We start from the raw sequence: 27,277 nt of genomic DNA on the forward strand, positions 1-27,277 counted from the left end.
CACTGGAGTTGAGGAGCTGCTTTCCTCACTAGATGTCGGACCACTCCTTGCAGTTCTGTGCAATGGAGTTGTTGTGGTTGTTTGAGCAGGTTGTTGCTTAACAGGTGGTACAACTTCTGGTTCTTCAAAATCAGTGGAGACGATCTTCTCTTTACTGACTTCTTTGTTGTTCCACTTCCATGTCTCTTCCTCACTGAAGATGACATCTCTACTAACCACTAGTTTGCCAGTTAGTGGGTTGTAGAGCTTGTATGCCTTGGACTCTTCATTATATCCCACAAACACACACTTTTCACCTCGATCATCGAGCTTTCTCCTCTTGGCTTCTGGAACCTGAGCATATGCAACACACCCAAAAACTCTTAGGTGTGCAACATTCGTCTTGTACCCACTCCAAGCCTCTTGTGGTGTCATCCTCTTGACACTCTTTGTTGGACATCGATTCAACAAATAAATCGAACAGGCTACAGCTTCTGCCCATAACTCTTTTGGCAAATTCTTCTCCTTAAGCATGAACCTTGTCATGTCAAGGATGGTTCGATTCTTTCTTTCGGCTATCCCATTTTGCTGTGGGGTATAGGCAGCAGTAAGTTGATGCCTAATTCCTTGCTCCTTGCAGTATGCTTGGAAAGCATTGGAGGTGTATTCTCCACCTCTATCTGATCTCACAGCCACAAGCTTGTGGTTACTTTCAGCCTCTGTGAGTGCCTTGAACTCCTTGAAAATTTTTAGGGCAGCTGACTTCTCCTTGAGAAAATAGACCTAAGTCTTTCTACTGAAATCATCAATGAAGGTAATAAAATACCTATTACCTCCATAAGACATGAGATCCAATGGACCACATATATCTGTGTGCACCAACTGCAGTGGTGCCTTTGCTCTCCATGTATCACCAACAGGGAACAATAGTCGTGCTTGCTTGCCAAGCACACAACCTTCACATACTTGGCGTGTGGCTTCAATTTGGGGTAGACCACGAACCATTCCTCCACTTGACAACAACTTTAGGCCATTTAAATGAAGATGGCCAAATCGAAGATACCATTTCCATGACTCATCTTCCATTACACCGATGTTGCAGCTTCCAATCTTTGTGTTCAAATTCAACGGAAACATCCGGTTCTTTGACATTCGAACACGTGCAATAAGCTTTCTCCTTGCATTCCTGAGAGTGAGAAGCATGTTCTCCATATGTATAATGTACCCTTTCTGGAGCAGTTGACCAATGCTCAGAATGTTGCTCTTCATACCTGGTATGTAGTAGGTATCGGAGATGTATTCTTCTCTACCATCCTTCTGGATGATCTTGATCTTCCCTTTGCCTTCAACTGGCAACTTTGAGGAGTCACCAAGACTTACAGATCCACAGGCCCCATCTTTGAGTTCGGCAAAAAACTCATTCTTTCCACACATGTGATTGCTTGCACCAGAGTCCAAATACCAAACATCTTGTTGGCTACTGGAATCATGGTGTGCTAGCAAGACTGTAAGTTCTTCATCAGTATTTCCACTTGATTCTGCCATGTTAACATGCTCACCATTTTTATGTGAACATTCATTGGCATAATGTCCATATTGCTTACAGTTGTGACACTGGATATGCGCCTTTCCTCGAGTAGATCTCCACTCCTGAGACTGACCTTGATTTTGTGCATAGCCTCGACCTCTTCCTCGGGCTCGTCCTCTGCTACGGTTGGATGAACTCCCACGACGTGAGTTCCACTGCCCACGACCTCCATTTGGTTTGTCAATATTCAACTTTGACTCCAAAGCTTGCTCTAGCGTTGTGGGGCTTGCATTCTTCTGAATGCGTTGCTCGTGAACTAGGAAGGATCCTAGCAATTCCTCTGTGCTCATTGTCTCCAAATCCTTGGATTCCTCAATGGCAGTCACCACATGCTTAAACTTAGATGTGAGTAACCGGAGTATCTTCTCCACAACTCGTACTTCATCGAGTCTCTCGCCATTTCTCCTCATCTGATTTACTATCGCAATGAGCCTTGTGTGATAGTCGGAGATGCTCTCTCTTTCATTCATGTGAGCAGTTTCAAAATCTGCTCGAAGTGACTGTAATCTCACTTTCTTGACTCGATCTACTCCTTTGTAGATTGTACTGAGTGTATCCCATACTTGCTTGCTCGTTGTTGCTTCTGCAACCTTCTCGAACATTGAATCTTCCAAACCCTGGTATAGAAGATACAACGCCTTTTGGTCCTTCTTTCGTAAGTCCTTGAGAGTGTTCCTTTGATCCACAGTATATACGGCTTCTTGCTCGGCAGTGGGTACAACATACCCACTACTAACAACTTCCCATAGCTCCTGTGATCCAAACAATGCTTTGAATTGGATGCACCATCTTTCATAATTTTCTTTCTTCAATGTAGGAACTTGGAGTTACACTAAGTTGGACGCCATAACTGCTGCACCTGCCAGAATGGTATTCTGGCTCTGATACCAATTGTTGGTATTCTAAAGTTTACTAACTCAATACCAAAATATGTGGGTGATAAGTTTACAAACTCTATCACACCTCTCACTTTCACTCTCAATAAAATTGGACAAAGAAATAGAGAAAGGAGGGAAGCAACAAGCTTTGAAAAAAAAACACTTGGACTTTGATATATGAAAAGAAAAGAGAGTTTACAACTCTTAAAGCTTACAAGCTGAAAAATGAGAATGGGAAATGGGATTCGGATGATATGCTCTAAGGCTTAGCAAGATAGCCTATTTATACAAAACTGAAAAAATAAACAATCCAACAATACATATAATGAATGATGGTGTTCCACATCTTTACACCCTTTCAAACACATGCAGCAACTTTGATAGTTGGCATACACATGCATTGCATCATGGCAGGTTGTAATAACCACCTTTCGGCTTGCACACAGCAGCACACTGCTGTCTTCCTGCTAGCACATCACATGGCAGCACACTTGCTGTCTTTCATCACCATTCGGCTGAACATGGAAGGAGCAATGATGATTATATTTTGCTGGAAACAATCTGTAAAGAAAGGTTAGCATCACATGGACAGATCACATGACTTTTAATTTGAATTTCCAACACTAGTCTAGTTGTTAGGGAGAAATGTTCTCAGTTTTGCGATGCATGGATGAGGAGCACAGTTAAATCACAAATCCATACACCACAAAACAGCGTACAGTTATTATTACCAAAACTACAATAACTTAACTTGCAGGGATATGAAAGCTTACCTCCCAGATGCACCGATCTGGGCTCTTGGAAGCTTTTGCTGTTTTTGTCCATTAAAGCTGGTATAGGCCTCTTCTTTCCCTTGGGTTTCACATAGGTCCGAGTGACCTGCACAAGTAACACATCAATAAGACTACATGCCGAAAAAAATGAAGTAACTTTCTCACATATTGGGGTCCCTCATTAGCCGAGAACAAGATTTTACCTTTGTAGGGTTCGGATCTGCAATGTAACTGGTGCTCCTTTCCCTTGTCATTGTTCCGCTTCCCAATCGTCTACCTTTGCACACAAACGAGATGCACAGATTATACACTTGTAGGGTGAAGTTTATATGAGACATACAGTGAGAGATCAGTTATAGAAGCTAGGGATTTTACTTTTTTTTGTTTCGGATCTGAACTGTTCGAGTGTTTTCAGCCTTCTTCCATTATTTCTTCCGCGAATCCACATTCTCGTACATACAACAGACAAGCATGCGTTAGTCTTCTCATTTTTCTGTCTCAAATCATCAAATGGACAGATACTTCAACCATGGAACATGATAATAGTCACAGAGGCAACAACACAGACAATTTAGATGCATTCCACCGTCTAGGTCTTGTAAGAGTATGAGTATGAGACAAACATTTAGAGCCAGATTGTATAACTCTTTGATTGGAAAAGTCCTGTTGATAAGCTTTTGGTAAATCCTATTTGTTATAGAATTATGAGAGAGTATACCAATTCTATATGGGATTTGACTCAATATCAGGAATCTAGTCGATTCATATTGTGATATGGTTTAGCTGTTTGAGTTCCATACGAATTCTAATAGGAGAATACTTGGAACACTGCTATATATATGTTTAGCCACTGCTCTTGCAAAGGTTAGCTCAATTTTGATTATTGATCCGAATACCTATTGTTCGGTGAGTACTTGTGCTTTGTTAAAGAGGAGAAGGTTAAGCCTATTCGAAGTGCTGCAATGGCACTGTCTTCGATCTCGGGTTCTGCAGGTTAGTTATCATGCAAACTTTTAGTGTTTTCTCATGAGCATGTTTGGTCTAGATGTACATCTTGTTCTTAGTTCTTGATAATTCAATTGGTTAACTTATGATTTATGGTATTAAGACATACATGTGTTTATATATGTCTTACATGTGGTATCAGAGCCAAAGTATTTCGACCATTGAATTAAGAAAATCCAAGTTGAAGAACAAAAGCTTAAATCTGCCATATTTTCAAAGTCTTGCGAGCCCAGAATATTTTTTTTTTTTTTTTTTAGGGGACACTTAAACGACGACGTATTTCGGTTTTAAAAAAAAAAAAATATGGCTTTTCGGATTCTTCTTTTTCTGGGTTATCACTTCTGGGTTTTCGGGTTTTTCCTTCTTTCAAAGAATGGTGATGACAAAGGAATATTGTTTCCTTTCTTTCTTCATCTTTGCCATCTTGATTTTGTTCATTCATGCATTCATATATGAATCTTGGAAGGTATGAATGATTATTTTCCTACTCGTCTACGTTCTTACTGATCAATTGAATATGTTTAAATATAGATAAAATAAATTCTTGTCTTGTTGTAAGTAATTCCGTAAGTAAATATTGCAGTATGTTTAAAGTGCTTCCGTTGCTATAGAAATTGATAACTGCAAATGTCTTACCAAACATTAAAATTGCTAAATACATCTGCAGAGTGATATTTGATTTTCACTCTCTTAAACATGAATCTGTATTGAAATTCCTTGTGAATTGTTTATTCTATATGTGTCATTTCTTGGGAGATTGAGAATACATATATGATTAAATTGATTCATATTTGGATTAAGGTGAAAGAATTGATGGAAATCAGGAATCTTATTGGATTCATAGAGTTGATTTCATTGTTGTCATTCTGCAGCTTCACTCAAAACAATTAATTTGGCTGCTGTGCCTATACTCACTGGTGGAAGCAATTATAGAAAGTGGAGAAGAGAAATTAAATTGCTCTTGACACTAAATGAGTATGACATAGCACTTGACATGCCACAGCCTGCAGCTCTTAATGATAAGAGTACTAAATCTGAAAAAATGGAATTTGAAAGATGGACAAGAGCAAATAAGGTTGCATTGTCTATATTGGAAAGTGGTATGACAGATACTGTGCGAGGAGGAATAAAGAAGTGTTGTCTGGCAAAAGACTATCTCATTGCTATTGAGAACAAGTTTAAAGAATCACAGAAGGCTAAAATCGCTCAGTATATGACACTTCTCACAACCTACAAGTTTGAGGGAGGCGGCTCAATTAGAGACCATATCATGAAGATGACTGATGCAGCTGAGAAGTTGAATTCATTAGACATTAATATATGTGAAAAACAACTTGTTTTCATGATTTTACAAGCCTTGCCTTTGAAGTTCAGTCAACTGAAGGTTTCTTATAACACTCAAGACAAAACCTGGACAGTGGATGAATTGATTGCACAGTGTGTGCAAGAAGAAAATAGACAGAAGCATGACAAAGGAAAGGAAGTGGAGATTGTCAACTTTGTACAAACATCCAAGGGGAAGAAGGAGTTCAATGCCAATTCTGGAAGTTCGAATGCTGGTAAAACTTCTAAATCCAATTACTCTGATAAATCTGCCTTATCTGCTAAAATATCCAATTCCTCTAAATCTAACAATTTTAAAAGGAAAGCTAAGAATATTGAGAAAATAAGATGCCATCACTGTAAAACAAAAGGTCACTATAGAAAAGATTGTGAAATATTCAAGGATTGGCTTAGGGCAAAAGGTAGAACTGATATTTATGTCTGTGAAGAGTCAAATCTCATTGAAATTCCTGCAAACTCTTGGTGGTTTGATACTGGTGCGTCTGTTCACATAACTAACTCGTTACAAGGTTTTAAACAACAAAAACAATCAAATTCTTATAATGTCTTTGTTGGTGAAGGAACCAAAGTTTTAGTTGAAGCTGTTGGCATTGTTAAACTCAAGTTTGAAACTGGTTTTGTGTTGCAATTAGAAAATGTCCTCTATGTTCCTTTAATGAGGAGAAGCTTACTTTCTGCATCAAAACTAGTCCAGCAAGGCATCGTTTTCATTGGGGATGTTGAATGCACAAAATTTTTCAAAAGAGGGTCCTTGATTGGAAAAGCCTTTTTGCACGACAATTTGTGGAAGTTGCATTGTTCAATAGTTAATGATAATCAGCATGTTTTGAACACTACGACCAAAAGAATGCATATTGATGACACTTACATGTTGTGGCATAAAAGGTTAGGACATATTTCAAAAGAAAGAGTTATGCAGCTATCAAAGTTAAATTTTATACCCGTCATTGATTTCAAAAATACATCTGATTGTATTAATTGCATGAAGGGTAAAACAACCAATGTTAGGAAGTTAGATGCTAAGAGGAGCCAAGCTTTACTTGAACTCATACATACAGATGTTTGTGGACCTTTTTCAATTAAAACTATTTGTGGGAATTCATATTTTGTGAGCTTTATTGATGACTTTTCCAGACACAGTTACATCTTCCTTATAAAAGAAAAGTCTGCAGTCCTTGAATGTTTCAAAATCTTTAAAAGTGAAGTGGAAAAACAGTTGAACTTAGTAATTAAAATTGTTAGATCAGATAGGGGAGGGGAATATTTTGGCAGGTATACAGAAGCTGGGCAACAGAAGGGCCCTTTTGCTTATTATCTTGAGCAACAAGGGATTATGGCTCAGTACACTACTCCGGGAACACCTCAACAGAATGGGGTTGCAGAGAGAAGAAACAGGACATTGATGGGCATGGTCAGAAGTTTAATTTCAAGATCTAAGCTACCTGGTTTTCTTTGGGGAGAAGCCTTGAAGACTGCCAATTACATCTTAAATAGGGTACCTACAAAGTCAGTATCAAAGACGCCATTTGAATTGTGGACTAGTAGAGCACCAACCTTCAATCACTTTCATGTGTGGGGGTGTAAAGCAGAAGCAAGGTTCTATAACCCTCATGAAAGAAAACTCGATCCAAGAACCAGTTCATGTTATTTCATTGGATACCCTGAGAAATCAAAAGGGTTTAAATTTTATTGTCCTCAATCACATACAAGAATACAAGAGACTCACAATGCAATTTTTCTAGAAGATGAAGATGTATCAGACTTGGTCCTAGACAATTTCGAATTTGAAGAATTGGAACAACAGTTTAATAGTTCATCTTGCATGGATTATAATCATGTTTCTGTGTTACCAAGACCTCCTGCATCAATCACTGATTTAGATGAAGAAATGCCTGGAACTGAAACTACTGAAGTGATAGGAGCATATTTAGGCGACTTACTTAGCTTGTTTTCGTGCATCTATGTTGTTAATTCATAGTTGTTTTAGTAGTTTAAGCCATTTTCGTGTGTTTTTAGGTTCATATGGCTAAGGAAGCAAAAAGATGCATTTTGGAGCATTTTGGAGCAAAATTGGGCTTGGAATGGATAGCATATGCTTGGAGCCAAAGTGTTGGACGAATTTGAAAGCCTTGTATGCACTTTGGACATAAAACAAAGGGCCTAGCCCAATCAAACAATCCTTTGAGCCATGCAAAACCTCTAGCCCAATCAACAACCCTTAGCCACATGCATTCACATGCATCACAACCCCAAAACCATCAAGAAACACCATTCACACACCAATTCAACACATGCATTCACACACCAACAACCTAGCTCTTTTTCCATCATTATTTCATCCACATGCACTCTCAATCATAACATCCACATTCACTCTTAAACAATCACCCACATATTCTCCCATTCCCCCTATAAATACCCTTGCATTCATTCATTTAAGATCATCTCATTTTCATACACAACACACCACAAACACTTCCATTCCTTCTTTTTGCCGTGAGTTCCCTTATAATCCAAACACCATTTTTCCATTCCCCTTCCACTTCTACACCACTCCTCATCCATTTCCATAATCCCCCAAACCTCACCTTAGACCTTGTGCTACAACAACGAGGAAGATAAGAGGGCCTAAACGTTCATACAATTCAAGTTTGAGTTGTTGGAATGTTTAGGTGTTTCTTTGATTTCAAAGTTTAAATTCAATTCTCTTTGTTTTGTGCGTATGAGGAATGGAAGAGAAGAGTGCCTAAACGTTCATACAATTCAAGTTTGAGTTGTTGGAATGTTTAGGTGTTTCTTTGATTTCAAAGTTTAAATTCAATTCTCTTTGTTTTGTGCGTATGAGGAATGGAAGAGAAGAGTGCCTAAACGTTCATACAATTCAAGTTTGAGTTGTTGGAATGTTTAGGTGTTTCTTTGATTTCAAAGTTATGAGGAACTAAAAACCCCCTTTAGCTAGGGGGTGATTCGAAACTATGTTTATATTTGCAATATGAATTGATTAACTTTCGTTGGAATTTCATAAGTTGTGAATTCAATTTGTTTAACCGTTTGATTGATAACTTATTTATGAATGTTTATTAAGAATGCGCGCTTAATTTTCATGCATAAATATGACGCTAGAATATAAGTGAATTTCACCTAATCGTTATGAACTTATATTCACAAGTAGTGGAGGTTGCTTATAAACAATCGTGTTAAACGAATTCTTGGCATAAGTTTCATGCGTATTCCATAGTAACGAATGCCTCGTCAATACTTATAGTTTTCATATTGCTTAATGATCTTTGATTGTATCTTTATTGTGCTTTTCACGTAAAGGACTTTTGGAGAATGTGGTGAATTGCGTTGCGCTAACCCATCCAATTCATTAACTTAAGGAGAACTTGACGGTTAATTTAAGCGGACCTAATTAACCCGGGGTGTTAAGTTTCATAATTTATCGAAAGACCAACTGAGATTCAATCTTGTATGCAAGTGTAACATGTGTGGAGAAGAACCCCTTGGCTATTCCATCATCCATATTTTCATCACATTCATATTTACGTTGTGCCTTAAATTACAATTTGTGCAGTTTAGTTAATTTCGTCAAATCAAACCCCCCCTTTACTTTCTTGTTCTTTAGTGCTTAGAATCTGTTTAGTTTATGTTTTAAAGTATTTTTGAATTCTTTGAGTCTAGTATAGTGTTTTAAACTTTATTTTACGTTTTTGAATCAGTTCCAAGTGATTAACAATCCCTCCTAATCCCCGGTCCAGAACGATCCCTACTTATACTTATACTACAATTGTCAAAAAGAGGGTTTAATTTGTGTGCGTATAAATCACGCATCAAATTTTGGCGCCGTTGCCGGGGATTAGCAAATTTGCTAATCTCTTGGATTGTTCGTTTCTGTTATGTATTTTAGTTTTAGTTTTTGATTTGTGTTTTGTTTGATTTTAGGTACTAGAGAAGTAAGATATGGATTTTGCTAGCATTCAAGCTCAATTGGCAAATCTTACTTCTCAATTGTCGCCGTATGCCGAAAGGACCACAATGCAGAGTGTCCCTACATTTGGTGCTTCATATAGGCAAGGATTTCAAGCCAATCAATGTCCACAAAGAGATTGGAGGGATCATTCAAACTTTATGTGGTGGGAAGATCAACAAGTTCAACGTGAAGCATATTGGCAACCATATGAGGAGTTCTATTCAAGACCTATGCAGCCACCACAACTTCATATGCAATATGCTCAATTAAATTCAAGTTCGCCAATAGATTATAATCAAATTCTTAATGAATTAAATTCTTTGGCGCAGGGGTCACAAAATCAAGCCAAGGAGGCTCAACAAGAAGGATATTGGCAGCCATATGAGGAGTTCTATTCAAGACCTATGCACCCACCACAACCTCATATTCAATATGCCCAACCAAATTTAAGTTCGTCAATAGATTATAATCAAAAGCTTAACGAATTAATTTGTTTGGTGCAGGGCTCACAAAATCAAGACAATGAGGCTCGACAAGAAGACAAAAGGTTGGACCACATGGAAAAGCAAATTGGGCAGATAGCGGAGTTCGTAGGACAATTTTGCGACCAAGGCAAACTCCCTAGTTCAACCATTGTAAATCCGAAGGGAGGATTTGAAGCACCTTTGTCGGAAGCACTTATTGCTCCTACGCCATCTAATTCCAGTAAGGTTGTTCCAATTTGTTCTAACCCCATTCCACCTAATATCCCTATTCCTTGCAGGTTCATGAATTCCAAGGAAGAAGAAAGTGAAAAAGACATCTTGGAAGACCTTCCAAAGGTGCAAAGTAGGGAATTTCATGAATTCATCAAAGAGGATATACTTGAGACAACAATGCCCAAAGAAGTTGAATTTGATGACATTGGACAAGTCATAACCATCACATGCAATCTGGCCAAGTCCAATGTCCCTGAAACTTTCAAAGGAGTGGTGTTTGTCATTGAGTTCTTGTCAGACAAAACAAGTAAGTCATTTTTTCCAAATTCCATTACATTTTATACTAACTTGTTGTTTTTTATGAATCAGGCACCTACATTAGAATTCAAACCAATGCCGGTTCACTTCAAGTATCACCTTCCATTCAAGGACCAATTCCATGCCGTTTGATTTTATCGTTGAAAAAAAAAAATAAAAAAATAAAAAAAATAAATAAAAAAAAAAAAGATACTAAACATGGAGAAAGGTGGAGCTTCACAAAGGATGTTTGCGTGAAGCCCCACTACGAGGCGTCGGAGCAGATGGCGTCGGAGCGGAAGGCATCGGAGCGGAAGGCATCGGAGCGGAAGGCATCGGAGTGGAAGGCATCGAAGCAGGAGGCATCGGAGCGGAAGGCATCGGAGCTAGAGCATTCCAGGCCTCAATACTTGGCCAAGCGCTGGATGACCCAGGAAAAAGGTGCTTCTGGAGATAAGTCGCAAGCCTTTGACGGTCACTGTGAATTCGACCCTCAGATTCTTGCAGCTCATCAAGCTTCCTCTTCATGCCCGACGAATAGTTATTTGCAAGCACATGCAAACTTCTATTCTCGTACTTAAGCTGCTGGATCTCTTGCTTAAGACTCTCCACCTCTGCCATCAATGATTCCACCTGACGGGAGCGGGCAAGCAGGCGTTGGCCCATGTTGGACACAGAACTCGCACACTGAACACTAAGTGCGAGGGACTCTTGAACGGCCAACTCATCGGACCGTCTTGACAGCAGCCTACTATCTTTCGGAGTGAGGAGGTTCCTAGCTACTATTGTAGCTGTTGTGGCGTCCTGCATCACGGAGTCTTCACCTGTGAGAGGACCGTTAGAAGAAAAGAAAGAAGGGTGCCATACGTTACCTTGACGCGGCGCGCCCGTATCACTGCTAAGGCTCAATTCCAAGCTAAGGTTCGATGAGTTTGCCATTTTTCAAAAGTGTTCAAAGAGAAGGGATGGAGTTAAATTTCAAAGGGCCGGAGTCGATTTTCAAGAATGGGAATTCTTCAGAGTGTGTTTGTTGTGGTGATCGATAGCTCTATAAAAAGCCAAGGCGACGCGTCCACCGATTCAAGAAGCCGGAATTTTCGGCGTAATTTAGGCGACGCTCGGCTTTTCAGAAGGTGCGTTCAACTTTGTCAAAAGATTTCTTCTTTTCAGACAACACGTGGAGGCCATCATCGCAACTACACATCTTTAGCCGACAAGCGCAAAGTTCGGCGACGCTTTCTCTGCTTTTCAGAAAACGCGTGCAGCTTTGTCAAAAGGAGCCGCATCCGCACTACTACGTGTCGTTCAGAAAGCAAAGGGGCGTCGTTCAGAAATCGAAAGGGCGCCTGCTCAGAAATCGAAGAGGCGTCGTTCTGATATCGAAGAGACATTTGTCGACAAGGGTAAAAGAATAGTACCACCACTTGATATTATCTCTATATATGTCGACCTTCGTCTTTTATGGCAAGGCAAACCTGAAGAAAATGCCCAACTCTCCCTCACCTCTGAGGGCGCACTCCCAGCAAAGCCTCTTGAAATACTCAATTTTTTCTCCCCCAAAGAAGATACCAGAAACCTGGAGTACAAATGAGGCAGAAGGAAACGGTCGATCGAAGCATGTGGAGACAACCACAACAAATACATGTGCTGCTTCATTCGCCGTTTCTTCAAAAGCAAAGGTATCTCATATCATCAAGGTCTAAAGCAAAAGTATCTCATATCATGCTCTTTCCCTGTCCTTTTCTTTGTCCTTGTTCTTACTCGCATGGCAAAGTAAAAGAAGCAATCAGCCGGCACTTGGAGTCAGTCTTCCGATCTGGAGCCAACTGCCTGGAATCTGTTCCTGATTGCTTACCTAGCGTTGCTCTCGAGTAGTCATCTTCAACGGTTGATACACTTCCAGAGAAGGGACCACTTCTGCAAAGGGGAGCGAGTAAGGCAAGTGAAAATGATACATTGAAGCATGTGGAGACAAACTTAGGCTGAGTTATCCTCCAACCCTTTTCAATACGAATTGGAAAGATTGAACAAAGAAACAGACCAAAGGAGGAAGCTCAGACCTTCGGGGGAGACCAAAAGAATCCTGCTGCCCAGATCAAGAGTAGCACAAAGGAAAATCAACGATGGGCGGCAACCAGTTCGAGAGTAAGCCTGTGGAATCACAAAGATCAATGCCTCAATGCAATTACCAAGGAGAAGATGGAATTTACACTCTATAACCAGATTTGCGTCCCTAAACTCTTCTCTTTGTTAGTTACATTCTGCCATGTTTAGTATGTTTAAGTGCTTTTTGTGTGTTTACTTATGTTTTGTGTGAATCTATGCTTAAAACATTGAGGACAATGTTTGATTTAAGTGTGGGGGGGGTAACTAATGTTGTTAATGCAAATTCGTGGGATTTTATCACCCATAACTTCAAATGTTGTTCCTTGCTGTTTTAAGGTGTTTTTAAATTGTTTTAGAGTGTTTTAGTGTGTGTTGTTTTATAACTCCGAAAAACACATAAAAATTTGAAAAAAAAATGTTTTGAAAAGCCTAAAAAGAGTGTTTTGAGTCGTTTTTGTGTCGTAGGTCACCTTCCAACACAATGATAAGGATTTGGTTTCTAATTGCATGACTGTTAAAAAGAGTTATTAACATAGAGAAAAGTTTGATTTACTCTTGGTATATGCTTGGTTATGGTTATAATGTATGACTTCACATGCAATCATAAAAGAAAAAAATTCGTTTTTGTAACATGCTTGAAGGAAGGAACTCAAACAAACGCTACAACCCTGAGAGACTTGAGCCTATAACGTTCTTTGGAGAGTATAATCTGTGATTTCTTGTTTTCTAAAGTCGTTGGATGATCTCATTATTCTTTGTTTGGTTACTACTTAGAAGGCGTTTCATCATATAGTTCCAAATGCTAGAACTCATGCCCATTTCATTCAAAGCATGTTATTGATTTGCATAACACATATTCAAGAAGAAGTTGTGTAGTGACCACCACCATAGCCAAATAGCCTTACTTCCCATACTTCGTATATGTTGTAAGTTTTAACCCCGTTGAGCCTTGTTTAGCCTTTATTCTTTGTTTACCCACATTTTCCTCACCTAGCCTAGTTTAGGACAATCCCAACCCTTATTCTTAAAAGATAGTGAGCATGACTTAATTGAATTCCTTTTGAGTTACATTATGAAAGAAAATAAGTGTGGGGGAGAGAATGTTTAAGTGTTTATGTTTTGAGATTCAAAAGAAAAAAAAAAAAAAAAAAAATGAAAGAATAAGTGATTGAAGAAAGGTTCCAAAACACCAATTCTGGGCGTAAATTGTCTAAATTCTTCCTTTTTGTTCAAAAGTTGAGTTTTCATTCAAAAGTGAATTCTAAGTTGATTCAAATGCTTTGCTCACTATTTCTTTAAGAACCTTTGTTTTCCATATCCCTTCTTTGTTATCCACATACCCCAAGCCCCGTTACAACCCTTGACTTCTATCTTGAGTGTTATGTGTTTCAATTTGTGGAGTTTGAACTTGGTATGAGCATATGGTGTCACTGGTTCTCGCATCTAAGTAGTAGCATTCCATTCATGAGATCATACCTAAACATGCTTATTAACTCCAGAAATTGCTTTCTTTATGATACATATATGTGAGTATTCGTTTTCATGTTTACATCAATCTTCTCACATGTAACTAGTTTAGGGTGTGTAGTCAGAAAGTTTGAGTGAAAATTGAGTGCATATCTTGTAAGGAATTGAGCAAATTCTCTAAGGCATGTTACTACATTCAAATCATGGTTTTAAATGCTTAATTGTGAACTAGTATGTGGTGACTATAAGTAAGAATGTACTTAAGTGTAAAGATGGCTAAAATCCTTGGAAATAATGATTTTTAACTTGTCATGTGCATTGGAAATCCCTGAGACGATTGTTGGAAGGTTTAGGTTGTGTTTTACTTGTTCAGTGTCGTTTTGTTTTTGGTTTCTTTTGTTTTGTTTTGCTCGAGGACTAGCAAAAGCTAAGTGTGGGGGAATTTGATAGGAGCATATTTAGGCGACTTACTTAGCTTGTTTTCGTGCATCTATGTTGTTAATTCATAGTTGTTTTAGTAGTTTAAGCCATTTTCGTGTGTTTTTAGGTTCATATGGCTAAGGAAGCAAAAAGATGCATTTTGGAGCAAAATTGGGCTTGGAATGGATAGCATATGCTTGGAGCCAAAGTGTTGGACGAATTTGAAAGCCTTGTATGCACTTTGGACATAAAACAAAGGGCCTAGCCCAATCAAACAATCCTTTGAGCCATGCAAAACCTCTAGCCCAATCAACAACCCTTAGCCACATGCATTCACATGCATCACAACCCCAAAACCATCAAGAAACACCATTCACACACCAATTCAACACATGCATTCACACACCAACAACCTAGCTCTTTTTCCATCATTATTTCATCCACATGCACTCTCAATCATAACATCCACATTCACTCTTAAACAATCACCCACATATTCTCCCATTCCCCCTATAAATACCCTTGCATTCATTCATTTAAGATCATCTCATTTTCATACACAACACACCACAAACACTTCCATTCCTTCTTTTTGCCGTGAGTTCCCTTATAATCCAAACACCATTTTTCCATTCCCCTTCCACTTCTACACCACTCCTCATCCATTTCCATAATCCCCCAAACCTCACCTTAGACCTTGTGCTACAACAACGAGGAAGATAAGAGGGCCTAAACGTTCATACAATTCAAGTTTGAGTTGTTGGAATGTTTAGGTGTTTCTTTGATTTCAAAGTTTAAATTCAATTCTCTTTGTTTTGTGCGTATGAGGAATGGAAGAGAAGAGTGCCTAAACGTTCATACAATTCAAGTTTGAGTTGTTGGAATGTTTAGGTGTTTCTTTGATTTCAAAGTTTAAATTCAATTCTCTTTGTTTTGTGCGTATGAGGAATGGAAGAGAAGAGTGCCTAAACGTTCATACAATTCAAGTTTGAGTTGTTGGAATGTTTAGGTGTTTCTTTGATTTCAAAGTTATGAGGAACTAAAAACCCCCTTTAGCTAGGGGGTGATTCGAAACTATGTTTATATTTGCAATATGAATTGATTAACTTTCGTTGGAATTTCATAAGTTGTGAATTCAATTTGTTTAACCGTTTGATTGATAACTTATTTATGAATGTTTATTAAGAATGCGCGCTTAATTTTCATGCATAAATATGACGCTAGAATATAAGTGAATTTCACCTAATCGTTATGAACTTATATTCACAAGTAGTGGAGGTTGCTTATAAACAATCGTGTTAAACGAATTCTTGGCATAAGTTTCATGCGTATTCCATAGTAACGAATGCCTCGTCAATACTTATAGTTTTCATATTGCTTAATGATCTTTGATTGTATCTTTATTGTGCTTTTCACGTAAAGGACTTTTGGAGAATGTGGTGAATTGCGTTGCGCTAACCCATCCAATTCATTAACTTAAGGAGAACTTGACGGTTAATTTAAGCGGACCTAATTAACCCGGGGTGTTAAGTTTCATAATTTATCGAAAGACCAACTGAGATTCAATCTTGTATGCAAGTGTAACATGTGTGGAGAAGAACCCCTTGGCTATTCCATCATCCATATTTTCATCACATTCATATTTACGTTGTGCCTTAAATTACAATTTGTGCAGTTTAGTTAATTTCGTCAAATCAAACCCCCCCTTTACTTTCTTGTTCTTTAGTGCTTAGAATCTGTTTAGTTTATGTTTTAAAGTATTTTTGAATTCTTTGAGTCTAGTATAGTGTTTTAAACTTTATTTTACGTTTTTGAATCAGTTCCAAGTGATTAACAATCCCTCCTAATCCCCGGTCCAGAACGATCCCTACTTATACTTATACTACAATTGTCAAAAAGAGGGTTTAATTTGTGTGCGTATAAATCACGCATCATGAAGTTGCTGATCAAGATCAAGTTTTGGATCAATCTCCAACAGTGGTAGACCCATCAAATGTTCAAAGCACAGATTCATTGGTTGATCAACAGCCGTTAAGGAAATCTACAAGAATTAAAAAACCGGCTATTTCTGCAGATTTTGTCTATCTCCAAGAATCTGAGTTTGATATTGGGGATATTGATGATCCTGTGACTTATCAACAAGCTGTTCAAAGTTCTCAAGTCACCCTATGGCAGAAAGCTATGGAAGAGGAGTTAGAATCGATGACCAAGAATAATGTGTGGACACTGGTGAATTCCTCGTCCAATATCAAGCCGATTGGGTGTAAATGGGTATACAAGACAAAAAGAGATGCTGCTGGCAGAGTTGAAAGATATAAGGCACGTCTAGTAGCAAAGGGGTTTAATCAAAGAGAGGGTGTGGACTATAATGACACATTCTCACCAGTCTCTTCCAAAGACTCGTTGAGGGTTATTATGGCTTTAACATCACATTTTGATTTGGAACTACACCAGATGGACGTAAAAACTGCTTTCTTGAATGGCGACTTGCAAGAAGATATTCACATGATTCAACCTATTGGATTTGTTGAAAAGGGGAAAGAAAAGATGGTCTGCAAGCTTAATAAGTCAATTTATGGACTTAAGCAGGCTTCAAGACAATGGTTTCTTAAGTTTGATCAAGTAATCACATCTCATGGCTTTACTGAAAATAAGATGGATGACTGCATCTATCTTAAGTTTAAAGGATCGAACTTTATCTTCCTAATCCTATATGTTGATGATATTTTGCTTGCAAGCTTAGATTTGCAGTTACTTGTGGAAACCAAGAAAATTCTGAGCACAAATTTTGAGATGAAAGATTTGGGAGAAGCTCATTATGTGCTTGGAATCGAAATAGTGAGGGATAGACAGAACAAATTGCTTGGCTTGTCTCAGAAGGGCTACATTGAAAGGGTCCTTAGCAGGTTTAATATGGAAAGTTGTAATAAGGCCGATGTCCCAGTAAACAAAGGTGATAAGTTCTCTCGAGATCAATGTCCCAAATCTGAGCATGAGATTGAATTGATGAAGATGAGGCCCTATGCTTCATTGGTTGGAAGTCTTATGTATGCAAACATATGTACTAGGCCTGACTTGGCATTCATAGTTGGTTTGCTGGGGAGATTTCAATCAAATCCAGGTGAATCTCATTGGATAGCAGCAAAGAAAGTGCTGAGATATTTGCAGAGAACAAAAGACTTCATGCTGATATATGGTAGAGAGGATTCTCTGGAGATCACTGGCTATACTGATTCAGATCTTGCTGGAGATTTGGATGAACGGAAGTCAACTGGAGGATATATTTTCATGATGAAAGGGGGTGCTGTTTCATGGAAAAGTGCTAAACAGACAATTGTTTCAACTTCTACAATGGAAGCTGAGTTTGTAGCATGTTTTGAGGGAATGAAACAAGCAGTTTGGCTTAGAAATTTTGTTGCTGATATGAAGATTGTTGATTCTGTGAAGAGGCCTTTAAAAATGTTCTGTGACAATTCCGCAGCAGTGTTTTTCTCAAAGAATAACAAAAGAACTTCAGCTTCAAGATTGATGGATGTGAAGTTCTTTAAAGTTAGAGAAATGGTAAAGAAAGGGGAAATCGAAATTCAGTTTTTGTCAACCAACTTGATGATTGCGGATCCTCTGACTAAAGCACTGCCCAACAATGTTTTTAAAGGACATGTTGTTCGAATGAGAGTGTTAGAGTCTCTTGACAAGTGGGAGTGAATCAAGAAGGTTGCAGTTTAAACGGTTCATCGATGTGCATTGGTATTGAAGTTACAGTTCTACAAAACTGAGTTAGTTTTATTTTGGTTGAGTTTAATCTTCTCAGGTAGTTTAATGTTAGCTATTATTGTTAGTTGTTTTTGAAGGGTTTTTCAGTTTTTCCATATGGAATTAACTTGTGCTGGAAAACAAGTTTCATATATATAAGATAGTTTCGTTTGCTAAGAAATCATTTTGTGATTTTGTTGAAGCATACTTTCGGGACTATTGATCATACTATTGGCATTGATAAAATTTTGGTTATCGATTGTGATCATGGTCCTGTTGTGCTAAGATTGGCTTATATGAGTGGGAGTAATGTGTTTTAACATTACTGAAAATTTTAGTTCACATGCTTACAAATTGCAGATTGGGTGTGTAGTGATTGCTGGGTTAATTCTGTAATGAACAGAAGAAACTGGGCAGTTCCATGCTTTAAAATGCTTAGGTAAGGTTGTATGTGATAATGAGCTTTTGGTTAACTTGGACTCGGTGATCACTTCCATAATTTATAAAGGCTGTTAGTCATATTTCATACTCAAGTGGGAGAATGTAAGAGTATGAGTATGAGACAAACATTTAGAGCCAGATTGTATAACTCTTTGATTGGAAAAGTCCTGTTGATAAGCTTTTGGTAAATCCTATTTGTTATAGAATTATGAGAGAGTATACCAATTCTATATGGGATTTGACTCAATATCAGGAATCTAGTCGATTCATATTGTGATATGGTTTAGCTGTTTGAGTTCCATACGAATTCTAATAGGAGAATACTTGGAACACTGCTATATATATGTTTAGCCACTGCTCTTGCAAAGGTTAGCTCAATTTTGCTTATTGATCCGAATACCTATTGTTCGGTGAGTACTTGTGCTTTGTTAAAGAGGAGAAGGTTAAGCCTATTCGAAGTGCTGCAATGGCACTGTCTTCGATCTCGGGTTCTGCAGGTTAGTTATCATGCAAACTTTCAGTGTTTTCTCATGAGCATGTTTGGTCTAGATGTACATCTTGTTCTTAGTTCTTGATAATTCAATTGGTTAACTTATGATTTATGGTATTAAGACATACATGTGTTTATATATGTCTTACAGGTCTTTCACAAGCGACAACATAACCCAGACTTTTAAACTATTGAAGAAATGAAAGTTATTCCTTTTCAGTTGCAGATCTGATGATTTGATGCTCTCGTCACGCTTTTGACTGACGACTCTCCGTTCTGCTTCAATTCCATCGTTCGGGTCGCCTTGGTTTCACTTGAGATTCCTGCAGACAGAAATAAGCATGCATGAGATCGTTCGCATTTGTTTTCCCTTGAGCTAATAACGGAGACGAGATTGAAGGAGGAGAGTGAGACATTTTTTACCTTCCATGTTTGACTCTGAGGGATTTGGGTTTAGATGATGAAGTGGAGGCGTGGCTCTCTGAAATTCGAAGCGAGAGGGCTGAGAAAATGGGTTTAGAGAAAGAGAGCTTTTTCAGTTTCTAGAGAGGATGATATGGAGGTGCCGCTTGGGTTTAGAAAGAGAGGCCTACGGTTTGTAAAAACCTCTCAGAAATGAGAGATATGGGGGCATAGTTTAAATTTTATTTTGGAATCCTAAGGCGTTGTGACACGGATGTGTGCCACGTGCACAAATCTGGTGCTTTCCGTGTGCCCGAAGAGGTAGACAGTAAGTTTGGCAATTCCTGACACGATTTGATAATCCGACACGATCTGATAACTCGACACGATAACGAATCGGATAGTGATCAGGTAAACCGATAAGAACCTGTTAAAATAACGGATTGGTTCGGATATACACGTGAATAACACGATATACGATAAGCAAAATATTAATTTTATAATTTTATAATCCTAAAAAAATACTATAATAATTATATATATTAATTTAACAATTTATACTCCTAAAAACTATAATGATATATATATATATAATTAAATTTAAAAAATTGGTGACCATTGGAAATCTCAGCCGTTCATTGTGCATTAGGTTGGAGGCTAATATATTTTTATATGGTATAGTATTATTGTTTTATTTATTTTCATAATTATTTTAGTAAACTTCTCATAATTTGAATGATTTTTAATGTTTGATTTTTCTATACTTAGTTTATACGGAAGAAAGTTCAGAGAAAAACCTTGGAAGTATAAATTGGTTTCTTAGAGCTATCTAGTGCTCTATTAAACATGAATGAATATATTGCATCAAATTAAAATCATGTCATATTAGAATCTTAGGAAACAACCAACAAACGAGCATACCCATAAGGAAAGTCTTGATGAGTTCCTCTTGTTTTGGTGCGAGGCTTTTGTCACCTTCAGATAGTAACACTTGATGAAGTTTTCATTTACATCTTCGAAATTAATCCTTAAAACTCTTTCCAACCCTGCTTGTTCTTGAATGCCACCTCTTTGTGCCTTTGGTTCAGAAAGTGGTATTTTTGCCTTTGGTTCAGAGTCTTATTGTTTGAAATCCCTTATCGACTCCCTTGTTTTAAGTCCGTTTCTCAGTGCAAGCTCGTTTTCAAGCATTGGTACAGTCTCCATCATCATTTTATCCGCCGTTTTCTATGCGTCCGAATGAGTCGTGAGAAAAAACCAATAGGTATTGCCATAAGCATGAATGCGGAGGAATTCCTTAATAGAGTTTTGCCATCCTCTAGGCCCCTAGCTCAGTTGTTCAAAAGGCTTGCTAGTATCCATGGTTTGAAACAATAGCCAATTGTGGAAGGTGCCTACAACGACGGCTTTGTGCTGCACAAGCGAGTATAGTCAGGAGTGTAGAACTTTCAATATGGATTGTTCCAATTTCTTTTATAGTCGTTTCTCATATTGATATGCTCTTGGACAAACCATGAAAAATATTCCCTTTCGGGATGCTGCAAAATATCATGGGTCTTCAAGCAGCAAAGTGCACAAATTGTAGGTTTAAATCCATAAAAACCCCATTCTGCAGATTTGACCCATAAAGGCGATCCTCAGGGTTGTATATTGAATTCAGGAGGAGGTACAAATTCCATTGTTGCACAAATTGTAACCTAAAAAGAAAAAAAAATAAAATCAAGTAAATAAAAAGATATATACAAAAATATTAATTAAGAATGTGATAAACACAAATTATTTAAAACAATTCCCGGTAGCGGTACCAATTTCTTGATAGGTATTTTTATAACCTGCAAAAGTAAGGATAAAAACACTTTAAATACTTGCAAGGGTACAAGGTAATTGTAGTATAAATGGCTCTAGCAAGGTCGTTCTCCACAAGGATTGAATGAATAATTTGTGTCAAACCAAATCTTAATTAATTACTTAAAACAAAGTTGTGAAAAAGGTGATTTTGTGATTTAAAATAATAAAAATTAATGTAATAGAAAATAATTACATAAAGTTTCAAAATAAAATAAACTAAAAGAAAACGGTTTTTGAAATTAAAATGTAAAAGCCTAGGGTTCCGCCGTCATCTTAATAATCCTATATAGTTCTTCCAATAACTTAATTATTACACATGCATATTTTGAAGGTTAGGTTTTCCTAATATATGCCTACTTGGACCCCCAACATAGAGCGTATATCAAACATGCAATCCATTTGTGGTAGTCAGATCAAATTTAAACATGCCTGACTCATTAAGTTTTGTAAAACTTTTTGAAAAACCATACAACCCTTAAGACGTGGTAGTCATCCTAAGTGAACTTGCATATACTAACCACAAGAAGTCTTCGTCAATTTCAGGGACCGACCTCCGACCAAAATTGCATCAAATTACTTTCCTAAAAATCCTAATGGTAGCGAAGCATTAAGACAATTAGATAGTTTAAACCAGTGATTAATAATTCAAAATTTGCATGCATAATATCATAAGCAAATTGAAAAGAAACTGCATATTTTCAAGATCACATCATTGAAGAGATTGGCTATGATTATCAATCCGTTTCGTCGATTGGAATTCTCCACCAATTGACGACAAATCTGATGACGAAGACGAGTATACCGTTGATGTGGCTCATCAAAAAGTTTATCTGCTGCCAGGAGAAGAAGGCTTTGTGGATAACATGAGTACAATGGTTGAAACGTTTTATGTGCAGCTTCATAAAGAGGTAAAAACATTGATTGTGCATAATGATTACATTTGGGAAGATTTCATTACTCACAATCTAGAGAGGAAATTATTGAAGAAAATAATTGATGAATTTGATTGTGGTTTCTCAATATCCCTCCAACGCTACTCATCACAAGAAACAATAATTTGGAAAACGTATGTGCTTGATTTGAAGTCAATTTCTGTTAACAAGGAACTAAGGTGTCCTTGCTTTGGAATAACATGGAAGTGGAGTTCAAAGGAATCTTTTGTGGGACAGACCAACTTGACACCTCTGAATTTTCTTTTGCTATTGTGGTTGTTGTGGAAAATTTTGAAAGGTCATCCAAAAGATCGAGGAAAAAAAATCAAAGGAAACTCGAGGACGAGTTTTTTTTCGAGAATAGAAGAATGAAATAGTGCAGAACAATTAATATGGTTTCTACATTAAATATGTTGTTGGAGACCTTTCATCTTTCAAAGCCTTGTTTTAATTAGATGCCTAGTAACTATAAACTTTAGTATTAAGTTATTTATCCTATCAATGTAAGGTAGCCTCCTATTTAAAGGGTTCTATATGTAAGATTAAGAAGTGAAATTAGTAAATTGAAATTAATCCAAAAAGTGTCTCCTTCCTTAAATCAAGTGTGAGTCTTGGTCGTGTTGAGCGAATCCGCAATTAGCAATGTAAGTGATTATGTTGCCCCAAGTTGAGTGATTCCCAGGTTCTATCCCCGTAGAGACGTGGGTGATTCCGTCCCCTTCTTTTCGAGACCCTTGGTCTTTTCTGCGTCAGGGGTATACATGTTTGGATGAGGGATTACCAGTTCATAGAATTGAGGCGAAATTAGTAACGACAAGATGGCAAAATGTTGGATAGTTGTAGGGATTACGAACTGCCTTCGTGGGGCATTATTAAGCGTGTTTTAACTTAAATCAACCCTAGTTGCAATAAAGAAACTAAACAGATACCATATCCTGCAGATGCTACATATAAAAACCTATCTTAGTTTTTCAGTGGTTTGGTGTTGGATTTGGGGCAAAATATGATCAGTATGAAGGTGTACGATTACTACATATACATGTGTTTCTTTTCTAGCGTAACCCAGAGTCATACAGCTTTACCTTCGGGTGATGGGGCATACCATGTCTCTTAACCGGCGTAACCCAGTATTGTACAGCTCACCTTCGAGTGATGGTTATGCCTTCGAGCCACTATGATACCCCTAGTTGAGTACGTCACGAATGTGATATACAGAGGTTTTATGGATTTGAATTCATGCGACTATATTACCATTTCTGAGCATTGGTTTATACGTACTGGTTTTATGAATGTTTTTCATGGCATACTAGAGTTTTCAGAAAACCTACTATGTAGTACTATTACATATTTTATTTGTATGCATGTTTAAAATGGCTTTGTTACCTTCGAGTGTCGGCCAGCACGCGCCTATCCCGATATATGAGGATATCGGGGTCGGAGCGTGTCATGTATACAATTGGTGAACGAGCATGTGCACAAGAAATGACCACTTATTTGTATAAACATTATTAAACTAAGAAAAAATACATTAACACAAACGGCATACTCACTGCATCAATACTTAGGCCATCTCCAATGGAGAGGGCTAAATCCAAAAGCCTAAAATGACCTAATTTGCCCAAAAATCCATATCCAATCGATGGCTAGGCTATATTTCTATAGAGCCTACCAAGCCATTTTTTGGCCAAATGGCACCCGGCTGGCCAAACGAAGCCTTCCTCTTAGCCATTTTTTTTAGTACGTCGATATTTTTACATTAAGGTGAAGGGGAGTTCGGCTAAGCCACACAATGGGCAGCCTAATTAGGTATCAAATTTGCTCTTCATGAGATTCGAACCTAAAACCTCTCACTTCCAAATGAAAAGGAATACCACCAGACCGTAGTAATGAATGACCTCATTTGCATTAATTGAATTAAAAGTTCAACGACTAAATTTGAAAACATTCAACGGTAGTTTACTTCAATTGGCCAATAAATTTAAAGTAAAAACTTAAAACTAATAAATTATTGAAGGGTTATGTTTAGCCATTTCGGTTGGAGATGGTATATGAGTATAGCTTGACACTCTTTATTTAATAATAATTTCTTACAGAGTTATAACTCTGGATGGGGCTATGTTTATTCATTTCGGTTGGAGATGGCCTTAGATGCTATGAGAAAATACAAGCAGAGGTTAGGTTTTGGGAGGGTGTAAATTGAGAAATATTAACAAATTTAAGTAGTGTGGTGAACTTGTCAGTTACCAGTTAATACTATGATTTTTATTCGTAAGTAAGAAATCTTAGGTTCGATGCTAGTTTGTACCATCTCTTTAGTAGAGGTAGGGCTCACCAACAAGTGAGTCCCATCTTTATTTGAACGATGATACAAATGTGATATAAAAAATTATTATAAGGTGGGATTTTCTGCCAAATACTTCTTTTGCCCATAGTTTGCGGTAGATTGCTTTCGGGGTTTGCAAATGTAATAGAGGTTTAGGGTGGTTAATTTGGGTTTAGAGTTTTAGTGGAGTTGTGGTTTAGGAGAGATTTTTCCATGTGATTGGAATACAGGGTGGTACACCACATGTCACTATACAAATAAAGTGATATGTGGGTTAAAAAGTTAATAATTTAAAAAAAAAAATTTACCATTACTTATATAGAAACACGTACTGTATCACTCGTGTTCCGATCAAAATGAAAAATTTCTCGTGGTTTAGGTCTTAGGTTTTGGGCAACTATAAGCCATGAAAATTAACCTAAATCAAGGAAAACACGAATCAAAACCAATATTATAAGTTTTGATATAATGGCATAAAACGTAATTTTTGGTTTATTTGAGAGCATTTGTGTACTTTAAAGATCAATTTATCTTATCTAAGCCCTAAAATCTAAAAAATCCCTTATTAATTATCTGTCGGTTCCTATATATTTTCGTTAGGGTTAGGATTGCTAATCCTAGAAGGATTAGGACTACTACTTTTCCCAGCTCCTATATATTTTCGTTAGGGTTAGCGTTGCTAATCCTAGAAGGATTAGGACTACCACTTTTCCTATTCCTATTCCTATTCCTACGAGGTTAAGGAATATTGATGGTGTATTGTGTGCCAATAAAATAGCATGCCCTGTGGCTGTGATTCAATTGCGGTAAGCAGCCCTGCTTGTATTTCTCTCGCGATCGCATCCTAATTTTGAAGTCTCTCAGTTCGATTCCCTTTTCCCTTTTCAGAATAAAAAGTTGTAATTAAATCAGATTCATGCCGGTCGCCATGAAAAGACCCCGCGGTAGCTGTACAATAACCCAGTCATCCCCAGTAGCACCACCACCACCTCCACCGGCTTTGGCCTCTAATGATCATGTTCATCACTCTAAAAGACAAAAAATATTCTCAACACCAGCAGCAACCAGGTCATCATCAAAAAGTCTTGATCATCTGCCAGAGTCTTTATTGGTTGAAATCCTTTGTCGACTCCCTTGTTTTAAGTCCGTTTCTCAATGCAAGCTCGTTTCCAGGCATTGGTGCACTCTCCTGTCAGATCATCATTTTATCCGCCGTTTTCTATGCGTCCAAAGGAGTCTTGAGAAAAAACCAATAGGTACTGCCATAAGCATGAAAGGGGAGGAATTCCTTAATAGAGTTTCGCCATCCTCTAGGCCCCTAGCTCAGTTGTTCAATAGGCTTATGAGTATCCACGGTCTGAAACAAGAGCCAATTGTGGTAGGTGCCTACAACGACTTAGTTTTGTGCTGCGCAAGCGAGTATAGTCAGCGCGACTACTACATCTGCAATCCACATACAGTCCAGTGGGTTCCTCTTCCTCCCCCACCTCAAGTCTACAATTATGTAACGGTGGGGTTCACCTGCGATCTTCCCTACTATGACTATAAGAAAGATGATCAGCAAGGGGATATCATCCAGCTTAATGCGGAGTATAAGTACAGGATTGTGAGATTAATTGATCCTCGTGTAGATGACGATGACGATGATGATGATGATGATGTAGTTTCCTGCGAAATCGAAGCGCAGGTCTTCTTTTCTGAGACCGGTGAATGGAGGGAGTTTGTTTTATCATCCCCATCAGCCTTTGCAGTAGGAGGACTGTGTAGAGAGAGTACTGGCGTTGCTTCCAACAGAATGCTGTATTGGCTAGGCGGTGGAGGAGAGTATCTTATTGGGTTGGATCCGTTCATGATCGACAACAGTGATAGTACTAGAACTCATTATAAATGCTTTTTCAGTGAGTGTGGCGAGTGGGATTCCGGTTCAATGGATTGCCTAGTTACGTTTGACGGGCGTCCGCGGATGTGCGTGTACTACTCTCCTACTCGCACTCTGTCTATTTGGGAGGTGAATGAAGCAAAGGAAGGTGATCAGACGGTCATGATCCACGGGGGAGCAGGCAGTTTGTGTGTGAAACCTTATAAGAGCGTATACTTGGGGGATGAAGAAATGGTTGTGATTAGTCCAAGTATAGATCATATTGGAGCGGTTGTTTTCGACCCGAATAATGAGGATTTGGTGTATCTGGTTATAGATAATACCAGAGACTGGAACAAGAAAGACGTTATCAGGTGCAATACTCGTACAAGAGAGATGTCAAAGGTGTCTACAAATCAGACAATCTGTTGTTGGCACCTCTTTCCATTTGTGCTTCCGTGGTGGCCGACTCCAGTCCGTCAACTACCACAACGTGGCGAGCCCAGGCCAAACCTCTCAGCCTGATTTGGTAAAATAAAGAGATGAATGTTTGTATCATGTTTCTATCCAAGACTGATGAATAATAGGGTGGGATGTCTTCTATGTTTAGCTTTGCTCACGGTATGTTACCTGTTTGCTATCATTCTGTATAATTTAGTGTTTTTGGTTAAGTATGTGTACGTGTGGATAAAGTTTTAAGAGTTT

The 27,277-nt window shown here is 38.0% G+C and overlaps 1 protein-coding gene and 1 pseudogene across 1 annotated transcript; one reads left to right on the forward strand and one right to left on the reverse strand.

The window, feature by feature from the left end:
- Nucleotides 1-2,592: 2,592 nt before the first annotated feature.
- LOC148698886 (uncharacterized) lies at nucleotides 2,593-19,826 on the reverse strand. Its single transcript, XM_088677981.1, has 6 exons — nucleotides 19,633-19,826; nucleotides 19,359-19,532; nucleotides 3,594-3,807; nucleotides 3,422-3,495; nucleotides 3,219-3,324; nucleotides 2,593-3,006 (listed from the first exon to the last, which is right to left on the reverse strand). The coding sequence occupies exons 3-6, from the start codon at nucleotides 3,664-3,666 to the stop codon at nucleotides 2,921-2,923; spliced, it is 339 nt and encodes a 112-aa protein (XP_088534107.1). The 5' UTR covers nucleotides 3,667-3,807; nucleotides 19,359-19,532; nucleotides 19,633-19,826; the 3' UTR covers nucleotides 2,593-2,920.
- Nucleotides 19,827-25,539: 5,713 nt separating this feature from the next.
- LOC148698887 (uncharacterized) lies at nucleotides 25,540-27,275 on the forward strand (annotated as a pseudogene).
- Nucleotides 27,276-27,277: the final 2 nt, after the last annotated feature.

The sequence above is a fragment of the Pyrus communis genome, chromosome 2 (genome assembly GCF_041283825.1).
Source record: "Pyrus communis isolate YQ-2024b chromosome 2, ASM4128382v1, whole genome shotgun sequence".
Classification (NCBI taxonomy): domain Eukaryota; kingdom Viridiplantae; phylum Streptophyta; class Magnoliopsida; order Rosales; family Rosaceae; genus Pyrus; species Pyrus communis.